Genomic DNA, 19900 nt, shown 5'->3' with positions numbered 1-19900 from the left:
TCCTCTCGTGTATTGATATGCTAACTCTTTTCTTCGCAATTGGCTGTGTTCTGACTAAGGAATTTATGGGTCTAATTTCTAATCCAGACACGAAATCCAAAAAGCCAGTGTTGGAATATTAAGTTTGGTGTGAAAAGAATGGTGGAATGTAAATTGTGACAAGCTTCAAATGCTAAACTGAAAGAGAGATCTCTCCATCCCAGTTCTGCATTCTTTAATAATGATGTAACCCCTCTCCCCACTCCCATATGATGTCATATTAGAAAAGAATAGTTACTCAGCTGTCCAGACTAAAGTTGAAACTTCATCAACATAATAAAATCATATTGGGTGTTTTCAAGCATCTTGTGCAAAAGAAGTTTTATATGTGGTGGTATGTATGCATACTGATAATAATTTTTACTTTGAACTTTGAACTTTCCAGTGTTTGAACCTGTGACCATCTACTCTGTTCAAGTCCCTCATGATGTTCCATCAGGTCATCCCTCGGCCTCACAGGCTGCAATGAAAACAATTTATTTTTCCTCTACTTTTCACCAGAAGATATACTGCACAGTACAGGCAATAACCTGGTGTACTTCTTCTGACACCCCGTTCAGTGCCTCCATATACATCTTGTAATCCATCAAGCATAAACACACAGAGTACTCCACATGTGGCATACTGACATATACAGCCACAATATGAATTCCCAATTGTTATACTCAGTGTTCCGTCTGTTGTAGGAAGGCATGTCGTTTTCCTTGTTCACCAACTCACTCACACATTGTCACAAAATCCACTTGTATTGCCACTTTTAAGTCCAAGAGATAAACCACTGAGCATAACTATTACAATCAGTGGAACTACTGCTGCTGGAAAGAAATGCAAAGTTGAATTGTTTTTAATGCCAGTGAATTGATGGCTAACTCCCTCATGGAAGCAAGGAATAGCATGTTCTGAAACATATTACCACTCGTTAGCATAAATACCATTCATGTACTTGAAGGAAAGACAGCACAGTTACTTTTGTTTGAGGTCTAACTACTGTTTCCTCTGTGAATTTTACAACTTTACATATCTGACAACAAACAGCAATACAGCTACTTAAGTTGAAAACAAGTCTGAACAAGTTAGAAACACCAAAAAGAGAAAGTCTGCAGATATTGGAAATCCAAGCAACACGCACAAAATACTGGAGGAATTCAGCAAACCTGGCAGCATCAGTGAAAAAAGTACAGTCAACATTTGGGGCCGAAACCCTTCGGCAGGACCGGAGAAGAATAGCTGAAGAGTGTATTTAAGAGGTGGGAGAGGGGTAGGAGTAGCACCAGGTGATAGTTGAAACCAGTATAGGAAGGATGAAGTAAAGACCTGGAAAACAGATTGGTGAAAGAGACAGAAGGCCATGGATAAAAGAAACAGTGAGAAAGAGCTCCAGAGGCAGACAAAAGGCGGGCAAGGGGATGAGATGAGACAGGGGAAAGGGGATAGGAAATGGAGTACTGGGGTGGGTGTAGTGGGGGCATTAACAGAAGTTTGAGAAATATTTTTTATGCCATCACGTTGGAGGCCACCCAAACGAAATATAACGTATTGTTCCTCCAACCTAACTGTGACCTCATCACAACAGTGGACGAGGGGATGAATGGACATATCGGAACAGGAATGGGAAGTGGAATTATAAATGGGTGGCCACTGGGAGATCTCACTTGTTGTGGGATGCTCGGCAAAGCTGGCTCCGAATCTACATCACGCCTCACCAATGAAGAGGAGACGCAGCGGGAGCACCAGACACAGTAAGTGACCCCAACAGAATCACAGATGAAGGGTCGCCTCACCAGGACGGACTGTTTAGGGCTCTGGATGGTGGTGAAGGAGGATGCGTAGGGGCAGGTGTAGCACTTCTTCCACTTGCAAGGAAAAGTGCCAGGAGGTAGGTCAGTGGGAGTGATGATGGATAACGGTGTCGCGTAGGGAGCGATCACTGCAAAAAGCAGAAAATGGGGATGCTCAAAAGACATGCTTGATGGTGGGATCCCATTGCCGGTGGCAGAAGTTTCAGAGAATTATCTGCTGGGTGCGGAGGCTGGTAGGGTGGTAAGTGAGCCCAAGAAAATCCCTATCCCTGGTAAGTTGGGAGGATGAGGTAGGAGCAAACATGCGTGAAATGGAAGAAATTTGGTTGAGGACAGTTTGTTGGTGGAGGAAGGGAAACACCTTAGTTTGATAAAGGAGAATTGTTTGTGTTTGCATCCAATAGGTTATGATGCATATTGGAAAAACATATGGAGTACATTCATTCACAATGTCCAATACATGCCGACCTCAGCATTTGATCATTTCTAGTAGATCAGCCACGTCAGGAAAGTAGTGGAAATAGTTTAATCATCACACTTTTCCCAACACAGGATCATAATTAACATTAATTTAACTGCAATGGAAAGAACCACATCAATCATTAGGCAATGCACACAAAATGCTGGATGAACTCAGCAGGCCGGGCAGCATTAACTAAACTGAGATGCAAATATATATTAATTGGTTCTGTCACAACCACGGATTCGGCAACACAGCAGATACGGCAATTGTGCTCGTGAATTTGCACGTGTCAGCTAATTATTCTATCATTGTAGTAGCACTGTGATATTCATTCCATCGTATTGTGTTGAGACTTGGACACAGAACAGCAGTGCTTCACAGCCTGCGTTCTGCCTTGCCCGAGAAGTTGGACAGTCAGGTCAACCGACTCTGAAGAATAGCGGTATTCGTTTTATTCTTAGCTGTTCTTTACAGCCGCAGTGTAAGCTTCATTCACCATTTAGAAGTTTTAGCTAACGGTCCTGTTTGGTCTAGAATTTCTTGTTTTCTTTTCCCTTTAAAACTGTTCACATTAAAGTCTGTGAAATATCCACCCGTTTCAGTCTCCCACTCCGCCATTGGGTCATATCCGAACCTAGTGACAGAAAACCTCGACCACGCAGAGACATTGTAGCTAACCTTGGCCATGAGATTCATTGGCCAGAGCGATTCATTAAGGCAACAATGTTCCGTTGGAATTTCTATGTATGAACTCTTTTTCTGTCTCCAGCATGAAGGATCTTGCCATGGAATTGAATCAGCAAGGTTTGAAAGATGACGTTTTGACATTGGTGGCCTGAGGAGAGGGTGCCTTCTATTCTCAGTGCATGTCTTGACTTACATTTCGGGAGTCCTGAGTCTACATACCGAGTTTCTCAGTCTACATTGAGTTTCTCCGGTATCCATTCCAACTTTTACAAGACACAAGTACCCAGGTTCCTAACAATGTGGTCTCATGACTTGGATCTACATAACAAATGAGCGCTTCAAGTAAGCTTTTCAATTGATTCAACATTCAAGTCAAGTGTAAATTCTGGAAGAGCCCTACTCCAAAAGCTGGTCCCTGGCTGGAGTGTCCAAATACATAAATGAAGTAACACATCAAGAGTATTTTAACCCCTTGATGAAAGTCATGGTACAGAATGGAAAAATAGAACTTTCATGTTGCAAATTAAACAGATCTACAGAGAACTACCTAGCTTAGTGATGAAAGAAAACTGGCTACACTGTATTGATCTGTGGAATACAGAGTATACCCTCACTGTCTCTGGATAAATTGTGAAAGATAAAACACTGAATAAGATTTGTAATGGTTCCTTCTCTAGGTTTCAAGTTTCAATGTTTCCCAAGGACTTTTCTATATGTCCCAGGGTATTTATTTTTCTGATTGTTTCCAAGGCTTATTCAATTTGTTTAGGGTTCTTCAATTCCTTCTGATCTCGGACTCCCAAGTTCCCTCTTGGCCCTGTCTGAGGTTTCTTGATATCAGTGTTGCGGTTCACAGGTCTCAGCCTCTCTGGATCCCAAGTCTCCCGCCCTCTCGAGTTCCCCTTCCCTCCCTCTCAAGTTCCCTATCTGTCTCAAGTCTTCCCTGGATCTCGAGATTTCAGGTCTTCCAGGTCCATCTAGTGTCAGAGAGGGATGCTCCAGCAGGGACTTCTTCAGGGCTGTGCAGGGCATCAGAGAGCTTTTGGGATCTGAGGTTTGTAGAGCACCTGAAATGGTTAATTTTTGATTAATTGTTATTAATGTTTTAGAGTTTCTTGTATTTTTCTTGAGCGACTCGCTCTTTGTAAAGTGGTTTCCTGGTGCATTCTGTGTAAGTTTAAGGTTACTTTGATAAATTCAGATCCTGTGTCAGTTTTCTTACTGAAGGAGATACCGGATTAGCTCCAATTGGAGGATCCTCATTTTCAGAATGATCTGTCTCATGGTGTCATTTGGTCGAGCTACCTCTGTCTATGCTCTTATCTCTATATGGAAGTGTTTGGCTCGAATATTGGCAATGCAACACTGAAGGACATCTTGGACAAGTCCCTCATTTGGGACTTCCAGAGGACACAGATCTGTGGCCCCTTAGGGGCGGGGAGGCGTTTGTTGTCATAACCATGGATTCGGCAGCACAGCAGATACGGCTATTGCGCTTGTGAATATGCACATGTCAACGAATTATTATTTCATTCTGATAGCATTTAACTCAGTTCACTTCGTCGTATTCTGCTGAGACTTGGACACGGACACAGGAACACTTTGATGCCTGCATTCCGTATTGCCTGAGAGACTGGATAGTCAGGTCAACTGACTCTGAAGGCGAGTGGTATTCGTTTTATTCTCAGTTGTTCTTTTCAGCACAGTTTAGGCTTCGTTCACCATTTGAGAGTTTTAGGTAGCGGTCCTGTTTGGCCTAGAGTTCATTGTTTTCTTTTTCCTTTAAAACTGTTTGCATTCAAGTCTGTAAAATATCAATGCGCTTCAGTCTCTCACTCACATTTGGGCCACGTTTGCACCTGGTGACATTTCAGTGGAGTGCAAGATAATATTTGCTCCATTTATGTTGTTGTATACTCTACTAGCTGCGTCACAGATGCAGAGATTTGTGGCCTGTTCGGAGCCCCGTAACTCAAGGATATGAGAGAGCACAGCATTCATTCTCTGGGTAACACTGAACAGTTTAGCTGTACGGATAACAGCCAGGAAAATCTTGGTGCCTTCCATGTGTGTTTTTTTTTAATCTAAAGGTTGATTGTGTGTTGTATTTAAGATCATCATCACCATCATCATCATCATCATCCTCATCAGGCGCTGTGCCCAGTTTGAGCTATGACAGCCATGGCCCACACACTCCTGTTTTGGGTTAACTCGATCAATTCATTGGTATTCATTTCCAGTTTTCCGGCTGCTGTCTCCATCATCATTGGTCTTTGTCTTCCTATTGCTTTCATCCCTTCAATCTTTCCCAGAATTACCGTGCATTCTAACTCCTCTTTCCTAATCACACATCCAATGAAATTACGTTGCCTTTTCATGATCTCATACATATTTCCCGTTTTGTGTTTGCCCTGTTCATTACATCCTGGTTAGATATTCGTTTCATCCATGATATTCTTTGCATCCTCCTCATCTCTGCTGCCTCAATTTGCTTCCTCCTGATACTAGATATTGTCCAACATTCTGAGCCATATAGCATAACAGGATAAGCATAACATTTCAGTACTCTGAGGCGGGTTGTCATGCCTAGTTTAGAATTGGTCAGTATACTCTTCATTCTCACAAAGGTGTTTTTTGCTATCCCTATTCTTCTTTTGATGTCCATGTCTCACCTGCCACCTGATGTCACTCAGCTTCCAAAGTAGCAAAAGTTCTGTACTTGTTTTATGTCTTCCCTGTTTATTCTCAGCCTGCAGATAGGATTCTCCTTCCTTTCGAACATCACCATACATTCTGTCTTTATGCAATTGATAGATAGACCCATTTTTGCACTTTCTTCAACAACCATATCAATTAAGTTTTGTAGTTCTTCCTCCGTACTTGCAATTAACACAGTGTCATCTGCATATCTGAAATTATTGATGTTTTCACCACCACCCTTAATTCCCAAGATGCCTCTTATTTTTTGTAATATTGTTTCACTGTAGACATTAAATAAATCAGGGGAGAAAACACATCCTTGTCTAACACCTCTCCTGATGTTCATAAACTGACTCACTTCTCCATCTATTCTTACAGCCGCAGTTTGTTCCCAGTACAGATTTTTGATTAGGCGGAGATCCTTCGAATCTAGATCTAGAGTTTTCTGTAATATTTCAAAGAACTTATTGTGCTTCACTTTATCAAATGCTTCAAGACAATTCTGAAGATGCTTCGCTTAGTAGGGCTGATTCTGGTCAGCAGGGGATCCCCGACCATCATCAAGATACTGCTCATAAAATTCAAGTAACACAAAAGAAAATTATTGCCACGTGGAATGCAAAGACCCTATATCAAGCAGGAAGATTGGACAATGTGATAAATGAAATGGAAAGACTAAAGATTAACATCATGGGAATTAGCAAAGTTCGTTGGATAGGTGCTTGAACATGTCAGAATAGAAATAAAACACTAATTTATTCTTGTGGAACTTCCTATACTAATGGAGCAGAAATTCTTATTGATGGAAACATGGCAAAAGTGTTTTAGGACATTGGGCAATATCAGAAAGAGTGCACCTTGTTAGATTCAGAGGACAACTTTTTTTTAGCAATTATACAGGTATATGCACCAACAACAGATGGAACAAATAAGGATATAGATAAATTCTATGAAGAGCTTGAACAAGCAAAGAATGGATGCAAATCTCAAAATATTGGTTTTGTCATGGGAGATATAAATGCTTATATATTTCAGATCACCACAGTCAATTGAAGCCACTTCAGCAGTAAAGTTAAAATAATAAATTCAAACAGTGGAACTATTTTCAAAGGACTTAAACATGATCTTTGGTCTGGATAAATGCTGAATATTAACATTTATTTAGGAGCAATAGAGGTAATAGAACACAATGCAGAGCAGCAGAATACAGTACAACCGAGAGATGAATTTGAAACATATGATATCTGGAACATCAAGAAGCAATAGAAATAAATCAGAGTGTGACAAAGGAAAAGACTTTGACAGAATTTATTTCAAGACTTAATTAAATCTAAGCAGAGCTCAACAGTCAACAGTAATGATATTACAAAGACAATAAATACTTTCCCTATACCTACTCTATGTTAACATATTTTTTGGGTATAATATCTTGGTCTGAAACTGATTTGGAACATTTCCAAAGAAAAATAAGAACTGAAATGATGAATTCCAGGAAACATTATGTACACTTGAATGCTCATACATTAACACTACCTAGGAGAGGAAGAGGAATAGTAGAAATTAAAAATCTATAAAACAGTCATATTAAACTTTTAAGGCTATTTTGATCAACGGAAACTGGATTCAGCACTCCATGTGAGCAAATGCAATTTTGATAAGTGTACAGTTCTAAAGTTAAATGAGAACACTACCCAGAAAAAATTAAGAAACTATCACTATTGAAGGAAACATTCAGCAATGGAAGAACATGACACTCCACAAAGACATCCCCACAATCTGTGTAGACTACATGTTGACAAGGAAGCGTAGAATGCCTGGCTCAGAGATGGAGACCTCTTCCCAGGGACAGAAGGTTCCTTGTGGCACTACAGGCCCAGTTAGCACAAAAAAATTCAAAAATGCAGAATGAAGACCAACAAATTCAAGATGATCAATGTAAAAAATTGCCTTATGCCCGATTGATTATTACAATTAGGATAAATCATAAAAACCATCTGATAATAATAAATCAGGATAAACTAGCAAAAACTACTTATTTAATAGATATAGACACTACAAGATTACATTACTTATAGAAATCAGTAAGTAAAAAACACAAGGAATATGCTGAATTAAAAGATGAATTTGAAAGCCTTTGGAACATGAGCTGGGTATGCATTGTCAAAAATGTCACGTTACAACTGCTTTCATCCCAAAAGCACTACACAACAGTATTAATCAATCAAGGTGACACGGGAATTCTGTGTAAATCTTCAGAAACCACAATCCTAAACACCGACAGAATACTGCAAAATGTACCTGCAATTAAAAAATGAGTGTGCTTGGTTATCTCTGCAATTCAAGTTTTATGAGATGAAGCTGAGAAAATTATATAACAATAATAGTTGTTAATAATATCAGATATCAACAGGGAAGCACTGAACACCTGTTGGATACTTCCTCCCAGAAACAAGAGTAGTTAAGTATGGCAATACAGGACCAGGTAGTTAACACAAAAAATATCGAAAATTCATAATAAAAGAACAACAAATTCAAGATGATAAATGCAGAAAATACCAAGAGAAAACAGGAACAATTCAACACATTACAGGATCATGCAACAGTTACATGGGGACAATCAAGAGGTAAAAATCATTTACCAGAATCTTGCTTTAAAATACAAACTCAGGAAACGACAACCTACCTTACTATAAATACAAACCTGACTCAGTTTTAGAGACGGAGTCCTACAAATTATATTATGAACAATCCATTATTACAGATTAAATAATAACCATCCAGATAAACTGTCACAAGATAAACAAGTAAAAGCAACTTACTTAATAGATAGAGCCATTCCAAATTTACAATGTATAAAAACCAACAGGTGAAAAACACCAGAAATAGGCTGAATTATAAGAGAAAATTGAAGGACTTTGGAACATGAACAGGGTAAACATTGTCCCGATAGTATTATATAGAACTGGCATCATCGCAAAGGCACTGCACAATAGCATTAAACAATTAAGTCCATACAGCAATATTTATATAAATCTGTAGAAAGCCACAAAACTAAACACCACTACAATAGACCAAAAGTTCCTCACAATTGGGAAATTAGTGCTTTTCACTCTGCCCGTACCTCAGGTTTTACCAGCTTGAGCAGAAAGTAAAGAAAACGAAAAATAAATAAAAATAAATATGTAAATAAATAATTTAGCAATACATATTGAGAAGAAGAGATGAAGAAATAAAGAGACGTCAAATATAACTCCACAGGTTTTGGAAACTATTCAGTGACTTGGTGAGTGAACTTGAATGAAGTTATCCCCTCTGGTTCAAGAGAGCCTTATAGTTGAGGGGTAATAACTATTCCTGAACCTGGACTTTCAGGTTCTGAGGCTCCTGTACCTTCTTCCTGGTGGCATCAGTGTGAAGGCTGCAGGGCCTAGATGGTGGCAGTCCTTGATGATGGATGCTGCTTTCCTGCGATGGTGATACATACAGATATGTTGAATGGTGATGAGGGCTTTACCCTTGATGGAAAGGGCCATACCGACTACATTTCATAGTTTTTTTAATACGTTAATTGATGTTTCCATAACAGACCATGATGTTACCAGTCAGTGTACTCTCCAGCACACATCTGTGGAAGTTCATCAAAGTTTCAGTTGACGTGCCAAACTTTCATAAACTACGAAGAAAGTAGAGGCACTGCGTTGCTTCCTTGACAATTGCACTTATGTGCTGGACCCACGACAGATCTCTGAAATGATAACACCGAGGAATTTAAAGTTACTGACCCCCTCCACCTCAATCTAGCTCACATTGAGTAATAAGTTGTTGCCGTGGTGCCTCGCAGTCACATTTACAATTTCCCTCCTATATAGCGATTCCTCTCCACTTTTGATTCTGCCAATAAGAGTAGAGTCATAGTCAAATTTAACTATGGCATCAGAGCTGTATTTAGCCTCATTGTCAAAAGCATACAGCAACCGGAACAGGATCTAAGCGCACAGCCTTGTGGTTCACCTGTGTTGAGGGAGATTGTGAAGGAAGCATTGTTGCCATTCGGACTGCCTGGTGCCTGCAAATGAAGAAATCAAGAGTTCATTTGCAGAAGGACATACAGATGCCAAGGACTTGAAGATTATTGATTAGTTTGAGAGGATCATAGGATGTTGAGCTGCAGAAAATGAAGAGCATCATGATGTATGTACCTTCGCTGCCCAGATATTCGAGGATTGTGTCAAGAACCAATTAACTGGTATCTGCTGCTGATCTGTTGTGTTGACAGGCAAATTGGAGTAGATCCGAGTCAGTTCTCAGGGAGGATGTGATACTGTGTGATTCATCTCCAGCCTCACAAAGCACTTCATCACAGTAGATAATAGACAGACTGGATGATATTCATTGAGGCAGATTACTTCATTCTTCTTAGTTACCCGTATAATTGAAGCCTGCTTGAAGCAGGCCAAAGCAAAAGGTTAAAGATATCGATGAAAACACCCGCCAGTTTATCAGCGCAGGTCTTCAGCAGTCTGCCAAGTACAACATCCAGGCCAGATGATTTCTGTGGATTCACCCTCTTGAAGGATGCTCTAATGTCAGCCTCAGAGACTCAATCCACTGAGTCATTCAGGGCTCTGTGAGTTCATGAAAGTGCTTCCATTTTCTGATGGACAAAGCAAGCATAGAAGGTATTAAGTTCATCTAGGAGCTCAGCCTTGCTGTCACCTACAGTATGTCACTTGGTTTCACTGTGCTGGAAGTGACAGCATTCAAGCCCTGTCACAAATTCCATGGCAGTATTTAGTAGATACACAGCAGAAAGTTAGTCCTACTCGTATCCATTTCCTCTCACCCTACACTGAATCATGTACAGCTTGTCTAAGAGGAAAGATACATTGTTAATGTTTCGAGAATATTCCAAAATTCTTGGTGTTGTTGAAACTGAAAGTCTAATCTTTGCTTACAGAAAGGTATGAGTCACCTGGTAATATTGGCATAAGAATTGTTCGGACTGACTGATACATTTTGTGAGGTCAATGACATTGAAACACATTAATTGTCAGGCAATGGGAAGTATGGAGGTACAAAGGGATCTTGTTTTGAATTTCCAATGTCTTGAAATTCGCAGTAGAGCTGGAAGTTTGTGTACAGTTTGGTACCACACAGTGGGAAGCATATAAATGCACTGGAGGGGATGAAGATGAGCCTCGCCATGATGTTACATGGGTTGGAGTATTTCTGTTGTAACAGAGGGTATACAGGCGGTACTTATCTTCCTTGCAACACAGTAGTGTCAGTGGGAACATGACGGAATTGTCATTAATATGAGCCTTATTAATGAGATCTTCTATCCATGGCAACCGGAGCTTCCGCAAATTCTGTTAAGAGTATGCAACCATGGAATGTATGATGAATGTGATAAGTCCTGAGGAACAGGTATATCATCTGGAATGCATGTATTGAACTAGTGCAATGTGGGGCTGGGGAGGCTGTGCCATCACAGCACATATTTTAGTTTAATATAACATCTTCTGGAAGAATCAATCTTTGCTTCAGACCATGTTATCAGCACTGCATTTACGGCTCACATCTGCCCTCCAGTGGTCAACAGTGGAATAGCAGTTGGATTCCCAAAGGTATGATTTTCGAGTAATTACTATCAATTTTCCAAATGAGAAAATTGGGATAAGTGATTTGAATGAACTTATAAATGCCTGTACAAGTGGGAAATAAATGAATAGTATTGTTTACATCCATTGAGATGTTTCAATTTGTCATGCCAGGAACTTTTTGTGAGTTGTGGAATGTGAGTAAGTCATTTCCCCTGATTTTCTTCATGAGGATTGCATTGAGGATGAATCAGAACATTTTCAGGAACCACAGTAGTATTGAATTGTGGAGCTGTAACTACTTTATCATTTGATTGGTTAATAGTTCATAAAAGACATGCCCAGTTACATGAGATCTCAAGGGAGATATATTTTTCAATCTGTTATAGATTTGCAGATACTAATCTTTAGTCGCTGTCTTCTGGTTACTCACTCTGTTGCAGTGGAGATCATTGCTTCTAGTTATCCCATGAAATATAACAGGTAATCTCCTCCTTGCTTCCTGAACTCTTGCCAGAACAACATGTCTTGTCTCTCAATTATTCCTGTAGTATTTTGTTGAATCTGCTCTGCATTCTGTCAAAGGCCTACCCATAATAACATATAAATAAAATGACAGCTGTTGTATTTCATAAACTGATAACTGTTTTTTTTAAAAATAATGACACTACCTTGTACATGTTGCTTATCCCTTGAATTCATCTACATCACAAATGTCACAGATATTTTCTGTACATGCTGTATCTCCTAAAATGACAGATTCAGAATGTAATGCAAACTCCATCATGTCATCTTCAAAGCGCATCAACAGAAAGCTCAATGATTTAAAATACAACTTTCCATTTTACCCAGATTGCCAACTATGCCATTACTTATAAGAGGACAAGAGACCACTGTTTCCATGGAGGAACCCTTTGGGACCAGTGACCATTGTTCTCTGACTTCTAAATTAGTTCTGGATATTGAAAGAACTGGTCCACACTCTGAAGTTCTTATCTGTGGCAAAGCAAATTTAGACAGTACGAGAGTGAAAAGTAGAAAGCCTGGTTGGGATATGCTGCTTGCAGGCAGCAGGACATCTGGCAAATTGGAAGATTTTAAGAATAATATATGAAGGGTTCTGCATCAAGCTGTCCTGCTAGAGTGAAATAAAGGATAGTGAATGTACGAAACATTGAATGATGAAAGGGATTGAGACTCTTTTCAGGGACAACAAGGAGAAGCGGGCAAAATGTGTCTAGGAATTATATCGGATCATAAGACATCAGAACAGAATTAGGCCATTTGGCAATTCAGTTCTGCTCCATCATTCCTTCATGGTTAATTTATTATCCCTGACATCCCCATTCTCCTGCCTTTCCCCATAACCTTTGACTCCCCTTCGAATCAAGAATCTATCAACCTCTGAATAATGGGCTTGCTGGAGTATACTCAGGAAGAAAATTGGATAGGCAAAAAGAATGCATGAGGTAGCTTTGGCAGAGAAGATTTTGCGAAATTAGGAGAGATTTTAGAACTATTTCAATGTTAAAAATAGCAATAAGGGAGACTGTAATGCCACTCAGAGACCAAAGTGTATATACTCATGCAGACTCACAGAGATGGGCAACATCCTCAGTGCATCTTCCTCCTTTGATTTTACGAAAAAGAAAGATAAGAACACATCCAATCCAGAGAAAGTTACCGGGGTGGTTTTGCAGATTGTCCACATTAAGGGAGAGGAGGTATTAAATGTCTTAAAATATACAAAGGTAGATAACTCAGCTGAATTCAAAAACATTTTGGGAAGCTGGAGAAAAATTGAACGAGTTCAGGCTCATGGATATAACTCATCATTATGATGGCTGAAATTCTAGAAGACTGCAGTCTGGCTAATGCTGTGTCTTCATTTAAAACATGTTTTAATGGAAACACTAACCAAGAACACCGAGAGTGGCTTCGAGTTTTCTTTTAAGAGTTTATTAACATGATATCATGGAGTCTCCACCACCACCAGAATTTGATTTTTAGGTTATACCGAACTCATATTTATACAACTTCATATAACTTTGGCATCCCATGGTCAATAACAGCTCTTCCTGTTTCCTGTTGTCAGGATTTATAATTTACCCCCAGACGCATCCACCCTCCTGGTTCCTGTGGCCAAGTGTCTTATTTATTGGAGTTCCTGGTACTGCCCTTATCAGTCAAGGTTAATCTTGAGACACATCAGCTGTCATAAGCCCAGCTGTTCCAGAAGGTCAACACTACCATCATACACTAGTTTTAACCATTTCTACCACACACTTAGAAAAGAAAACCCTGAGAATTATACACCAAAATGTCTATTATGCTTGGCAGACAGGTTACTTGAACGACTCTTAGGTAAAAGATATGCAAGCATTTCACAACAGAGAAGTTGATTACAGATAGGCAGCAAGGCTTTGTTTTTGTGGAGGATCATGTCTCATGATTTTGCCTGAGTTTTTTCTTGAAGTAGCAGTGAACAAAATGGCACAAGGCAGGACAGTAGATAGGATTCCACATGATAGACTGCTATTAAAATCTAAACTGCATGGAATCAGGAAGAGCTAACTAATCAGATAGAGAATTAGCTTGATGGTAGGAAGCAAAGGTTGCTTGTGGAAGTTTGCACTTTGGACTGGAGCTCCATGTAAACCGTTACTCACTGGGGCTTGGTGCTGAGTTTATTGCTATTTGTCATCAATATCAAATATTTGGATGAGAATGTGCAAGGCATCTTTAGTAAATCTGCAGAATGGTTAATGACAAGCCAGTGATTTGGTACAAATGTAGACAGAGCAAAGAGGTAAATTGTACCACAGAGACAATGTTCAAAAGGATGAAGAATGCAGGATTGAAGGTGCTGTATTTAAATGCACATAGCATTCAGAATAAGGTGGAGAAACTGGTGGTGCAATTAGGGATTGGCCAGTATGATGTTGTGGGCTGAAAGAAGGACATAGTTTGGAGCTTTAACTTCAAAGGATATACTTTGTTTCAAAAGGAAAGGCAGAAAGGCGTAGGCGGTGGCGTGGCTCTGTCAGTAAGAGATGAAAGGCGGGAGGAGAGAGAGCTGCGTGCCACGCGTGCGCAGCCCTCCGGTGAGAAATGATATCGTATCCGTTAAATAGGGGCCGTGGACAATTCTGATTTGATGGAGACGGATGTGAAAGCACAGAGGAGCATCTGGAGAAATTTCTGAAACACTCGTTCGCTGATGTCGTTACTGCGCGGTCGGGAATCTTCCGGAAGGAAGGCCTCAAAATCCCCGGCTTTGCCTGCTGTTGGCGAACAAGATTGAGGTCCAATCGCTCGGACAGAGATGGCGCTCAGTACTTGGTATTGGAAAGCCGATTCAGAAGCTCAAAGTATTCGGATGACTCAGCGACGGATTGTGGCCGGGCATGGCAGGGAGAGCTTTTCTTCCTTCTCCCGTCTGCGTGAGATGTGGGACATTTGAGAGACTTTCAACTTTTTACTGTGCTCATGGACTTCTTCATCAAGTTATGGTATTGTTGCACTGTTGTAACTATAGGTTATAATTATGTGGTTTTGACAGTTTTTTCAGTCTTGGTCTGTCCTATGTTTTGTGATATAACACCGGAGGAAATATTGTATCATTTCTTAATGCATGCATTACTAAATGACAATAAAAGAGGACTGCGTGTCTTCATAATCTAACCTAATTACATTTTTCGTAAAGAGATGACAAACGGTCAGAGAATGTTGAATCATTGTAGGTGGAGTTGCGAAATTGCAAGCGTTTAAAAAAACAAAACATTCTGGAAACATATATTGGCCATGATGTGCGGTTGAGATAGCAAAGGGATCTGGAAAAGGCATTTAATAAGGGTAATGTCACAATTATAATTCGGACTTCAATACCGAAGGGTATTGGAAAAATCAGGTTGGTGTTGGATTACAAGAGAGGGAATTCATTGCAGCCTTCAAGAGGGTTTTTCAGATCAGCTTGCGATTGAGCCTACTCGGAGAAAGACTGCCATACATTAGTCCATAAGACCGTAAGATATAGGAGCAGAAGTAGGCCATTCGGCCTATCGAGTCTGCTCCGCCATTCAATCATTGGTCTGATCCAGTTCTTCTAGTCATCCCCACTCCCGTGCTTTCACTCCATACCCTATCATGCCCTGGCTAATCAAGAACCTATCTAACTCTGCCTTAAATACATCCAATGCCTTGGCCTCCACAGCTGCACTTAGCAACAAATTCCACAGATTTACTACCCTCTGACTAAAGTACTTTCTCCACATCCAGTCTCAAAAGGATGTCTTTCAAGCCTGAAGTCGTGCCCTTTTGTCTTAGGGTCTCCTAACATGGGAAATAACTTTGCCATATCACATTTGTTCAGGCCTTTAACATTCCGAATGTTTTTATGATATCCCCACCCCAGCCCCATTCTCCTGAAATCCAGGGAATGCAGCTCAAGAGCTGCCAGACGTTCCTCATATGGTAAGCTTTTCATTCCTGGAATCATTCTCACGAAACTTCTCTGAAACCTCTCCAGTGTCAGGATATCCTTCCTTACATAAGGAGCCTAAAATTGCAAAGTATACTCCAAGGGTGTTCTCACGAGTGCCTTTACAGCCTCAAAATCACTTCCCTGCTCTTATATTCTATACCTCTAGAAATGAATGCCAACATTGCATTCACCTTCTTCACAACCAACTCAAGCTGGAGGTTAACATTTTGGGTGTCTTGCACAAGGACTCCCAAGCGCCTTTGCGTCTGGGCATTTGGAATTTTCTCCCCATCTAAATTATAGTCTGTCTGTTTATTTCTTCCACCAAAGTGCATGACCACACATTTTCCCACATTGTATTTCATTTGCCAATTCTTTGCTCATTCCCCTAAACTATCTTACTTTCTCTGCAGGCTCTGCATTTCCTCAACACTACCCACTCCTCCACCTATCTTTATATCATCGGCAATTTTAGCCATAGAACCGTTAATGCAGTAGTCCAAATCATTGACATACATCGTGAAAAGCAGCAGTCCCAACTCCAACCCATATAAAATACACTGGTAACCATCAGTCAGGCAGAATAGGATCCCATTATTCCCACTATCTGTTTTCTGCCAATCAGCCAATGCTCCACCCAAGTAAGTAACTTCCCTGTAATTCCATCTGCTCTTATCTTGCTAAGCAGCCTCATGTGTGGCACCTTGTCAAATCATCATCATCATCATCAGGTGCCATGCCCAGTTTGAGCTTTGACTGCCATGGCCCACACATTCCTGTTTTGGGTCAAGTGGATCAATTCATTAGTATTCATTTCCAGTTCTCTGGCTGCTGTCTCCATCATCATTTGTCTGTCTTCCTCTTGCTTTTATTTTCCCTTAAATCTTTCCCATAATTACCATGCATTCTAACTCCTCTTTCCAAATCACATGTCTAATGAAGTTACTTTGCCTTTTCCTGATCGCATACATTGTTTCTCTTTCTGTGTTTGCTCTGTTCATGACATCCTCGTTAGATATTTGTTTTGTCCATGATATTCTTTGCTTCATCCTCAAAAACTACATCTCTGCTGCTGCAATTTGGTTCCTCATGTTACTTATTATTGTCCAACATTCTAAGCCATATAAGGTAACTGGATAAACATAACATCTCAGTACTCTGAGACAGGTTATCATGCCTAGTTTAGTATTGGCCAGAAAACTCTTCATTCTCGTAAAGTTGTCTCTTGCTTTCCCTATTCTTCTTTTGATGTCCATGTCACACCTGCCATCTGATGTCACCCAGCTTCTTAAGTAGCAAAAGTTCTGTACTTGTTTTGTGTCTTCCCAGTTTATTCTCAGCCTGTAGATAGGATTCTCCTTCTTTTTGGACATCACCATACATTCTGACTTTTTGCAATTGATAGATAGACTAATTTTTGCATTTTCTTCAACAATTATATCAATTAAGTTTTGTAGTTCTTGCTGGGTACTTGGAATTAACACAGTGTCATCTGCATATCTGAAATTATTGATGTTTTCACCACCAACTTTGATTTCCAAGATTTCTCTTATTTTTTGTAATATTTTTTCACTGTACACACTAAATAAATCAGGGGAGAAAACATACCCTTGCCTAATGCCTCTCTTGATCTTCATAAACTGACTCACTTCTCTATCTATTCTTACAGCGGCAGTTTGTTCCCAGTACAGAGGCCTTCTGAAAATCCAAGTACTCAAGGTTGCTCTGATGAATAAAGGTCAGCATGCCAAACGCTTTCTTCACCACCCTATCCACATGAGATTCCACCTGCAGGGAACTGTGCACCATTATTCCTAGATCCCTCTGTTCCACTGCATTCTTCAATGCCCTACGATTTAACATGTATGTCCTATTTTGATTAGTGCGACCAAAATGTAGCACCTCACATTTATCAGCATTAATCTCCCTCTGCTATCTTTCAGCCCACTCTTCTCAGTGGTCTAAATCTCTCTGCCAGCTTTGAAAACCTACATCATTATCCACAACTCCACTTATCTTAGTATCATCTGCATACTTACTAATCCAATTTACCAGCCCATCATCCAGATCATTAATATATATGAACAACAACATTGGACCCAGTACAGATCCCTGAGGCACATCACTAGACACTGTCCTCTAATCTGACACACAGTTATCCACCACTACTTCCTGGCATCTCCCATCCAGCCACTGCTGAATCCATTTTACTACTTCGATATTAATACCTTATGATTGAACTTTCCAAACTAAGCTTCCGTGTGGAACCTTGTCAAAGGCCTTACTGAAGTCCATAAAGACAACATCCACCACTTTACCCTCGTCAACTTTCCGAGTAACCTCATCAAAAAATTCAATAACGTTTGTCAAACATGACCTTCCACGCACAAATTCATGTTGACTGTTCCTAATCACACCCTGTCTAAGCAGAAAAATATATATACCACCTCTAGGAATACTTTTCATCAATTTACCCACCACTGACATCAAATTCACAGGCCGATAATTGCTAGGTTTACTCTTAGAACCCTTTTGAAAGTAGTGTAGTGTAGTGAAGAGATTATTGTCTGGATGGTACCTTTGCCTGGTATGGAAACACCATTGCCTTTGAATGCAAAACACCACAAAAGGTATTGCATTCAGCCCAGTACATCATGGGTAAAAATCATCCATCCATTTGCACATGTACACAAAATGCTGTCAGAAGAATGCAGCATCTATCATCCGAGATCTCCAGAACTCACATCATGGTATGTTGTCACTGCTGCAATCAGGTAGAAGGGGTTACCTCAGTTTCAACAACCGTTTCTACCCCTCAACCATCAGGCTCTTAAACTAAATGGGTATACTACACTCACTTGCCCCATCACTGCAATGTCCCTACAACCGAAGATCTCACTTTAAGGCTGTTTATCTCATTGTATCATGTTCTTTTTTCCTTCCGCTACATTGACGACTGCATTCACACAGCCTCATGAAGCCATGCTGAGCTTGTCAATCTGAACAACTTTGCCTCCAACTTCAATCCTGTCCTTAAATTCAATTGGTGCACCTGTCTAAATTTTTCTTAAATGTTAAAAGTGAGCCCTGCATGCACCACTTCATCTGGCAGCTCATTCCACACTCCCACCACTCTCTGCGTGAAGAAGCCCCCACCTAACGTTCCCTTAAACTTTTCCCCCTTCACCCTTAACCCATGTCCTCTTTTTTTTTCTCCCCCAGTCTCAGTGGAAAAAGCCTGCTTGCATTCACTCTATCTATACCCACCATAATTTTATATACCGCTATAAAATCTCCCCTAATTCTCCTAAGCTTCAGCGAATAAACTCCTAACCTATGCAACCTTTCTCTGTAACTCAGTTTCTCAAGTCCCGGCAACATCATTGTGAACCTTTGTTGCCCTCTTTAAACCTTATTAATATCCTTCCTGTAATTTGTTGACTAAAACCACACACAATACCCCAAATTCGGCCTCACCAATGTCTTATACAACTTCATGATATCATTCCAACTCTTATACTCAATACTTCGATTTCTGAAGGCCAATGTACCAAAAGCTCTCTTTATGACCCTATCTACCTGTGACGCTACTTTTAGGGAATTTTGTATCTGTATTCCCAGATCCCTCTGTTCCACTGCACTCCTCAGTGCCCTACCATTTACCTTCTATGTTCTACATTGGTTTGTCCTTCCAAAGTGCAATACCTCACACTTGTCTGTATTGAATTCCATCTGCCATTTTTTAGCCCATTTTCCCAACTGGTCCAAATCCCTCTGCAAGCTTTGAAAACATTCGTCACTGTCTACTACACTTACAATCTTTGTATCATCAGCAAATTTGCTGATCCAATTTGGATGATTTGAATTCATATGCTCCATCAGTTAAGTTAAAGCAATTAATTCAAATACTAGAACTACTTTCGAAAGAGAAAGATGAACTTTGGACAGGATAAATGCAGAACATTCAACATAAAGAAAGATGCAATAAAGCAAATAAAAGTAAAGTAAAACAGAACAGCATGATACAATGGAACTGATGGATGAATATGAAACATAATTATCTGGGATATCAAGAAGAAAATAGATCATAGCATCGTGTGATAAAGGAAAATCTTTTGACAGAATTCAC

At 40.0% G+C, this 19900-nt stretch overlaps 1 protein-coding gene across 1 annotated transcript in view; it reads right to left on the bottom strand.

Annotated features, from left to right (window-relative positions):
- The window catches only part of LOC140202076 (scavenger receptor cysteine-rich type 1 protein M130-like), a 68792-nt gene extending 59571 nt beyond the window's left edge, over window positions 1–9221 (bottom strand). The window contains exon 1 of the mRNA XM_072266937.1: window positions 9079–9221. Within this exon, the coding sequence (XP_072123038.1) occupies window positions 9079–9221 (143 nt within the window). The remainder of the gene's footprint in view (window positions 1–9078) is intronic.
- Window positions 9222–19900: the final 10679 nt, after the last annotated feature.

This window comes from Mobula birostris, chromosome 8, assembly GCF_030028105.1.
Source record: "Mobula birostris isolate sMobBir1 chromosome 8, sMobBir1.hap1, whole genome shotgun sequence".
NCBI lineage: Eukaryota > Metazoa > Chordata > Chondrichthyes > Myliobatiformes > Myliobatidae > Mobula > Mobula birostris.
The sequence above is the reverse complement of the archived record's forward strand: the minus strand, read 5'-3'. Positions and strand labels throughout refer to the sequence as shown.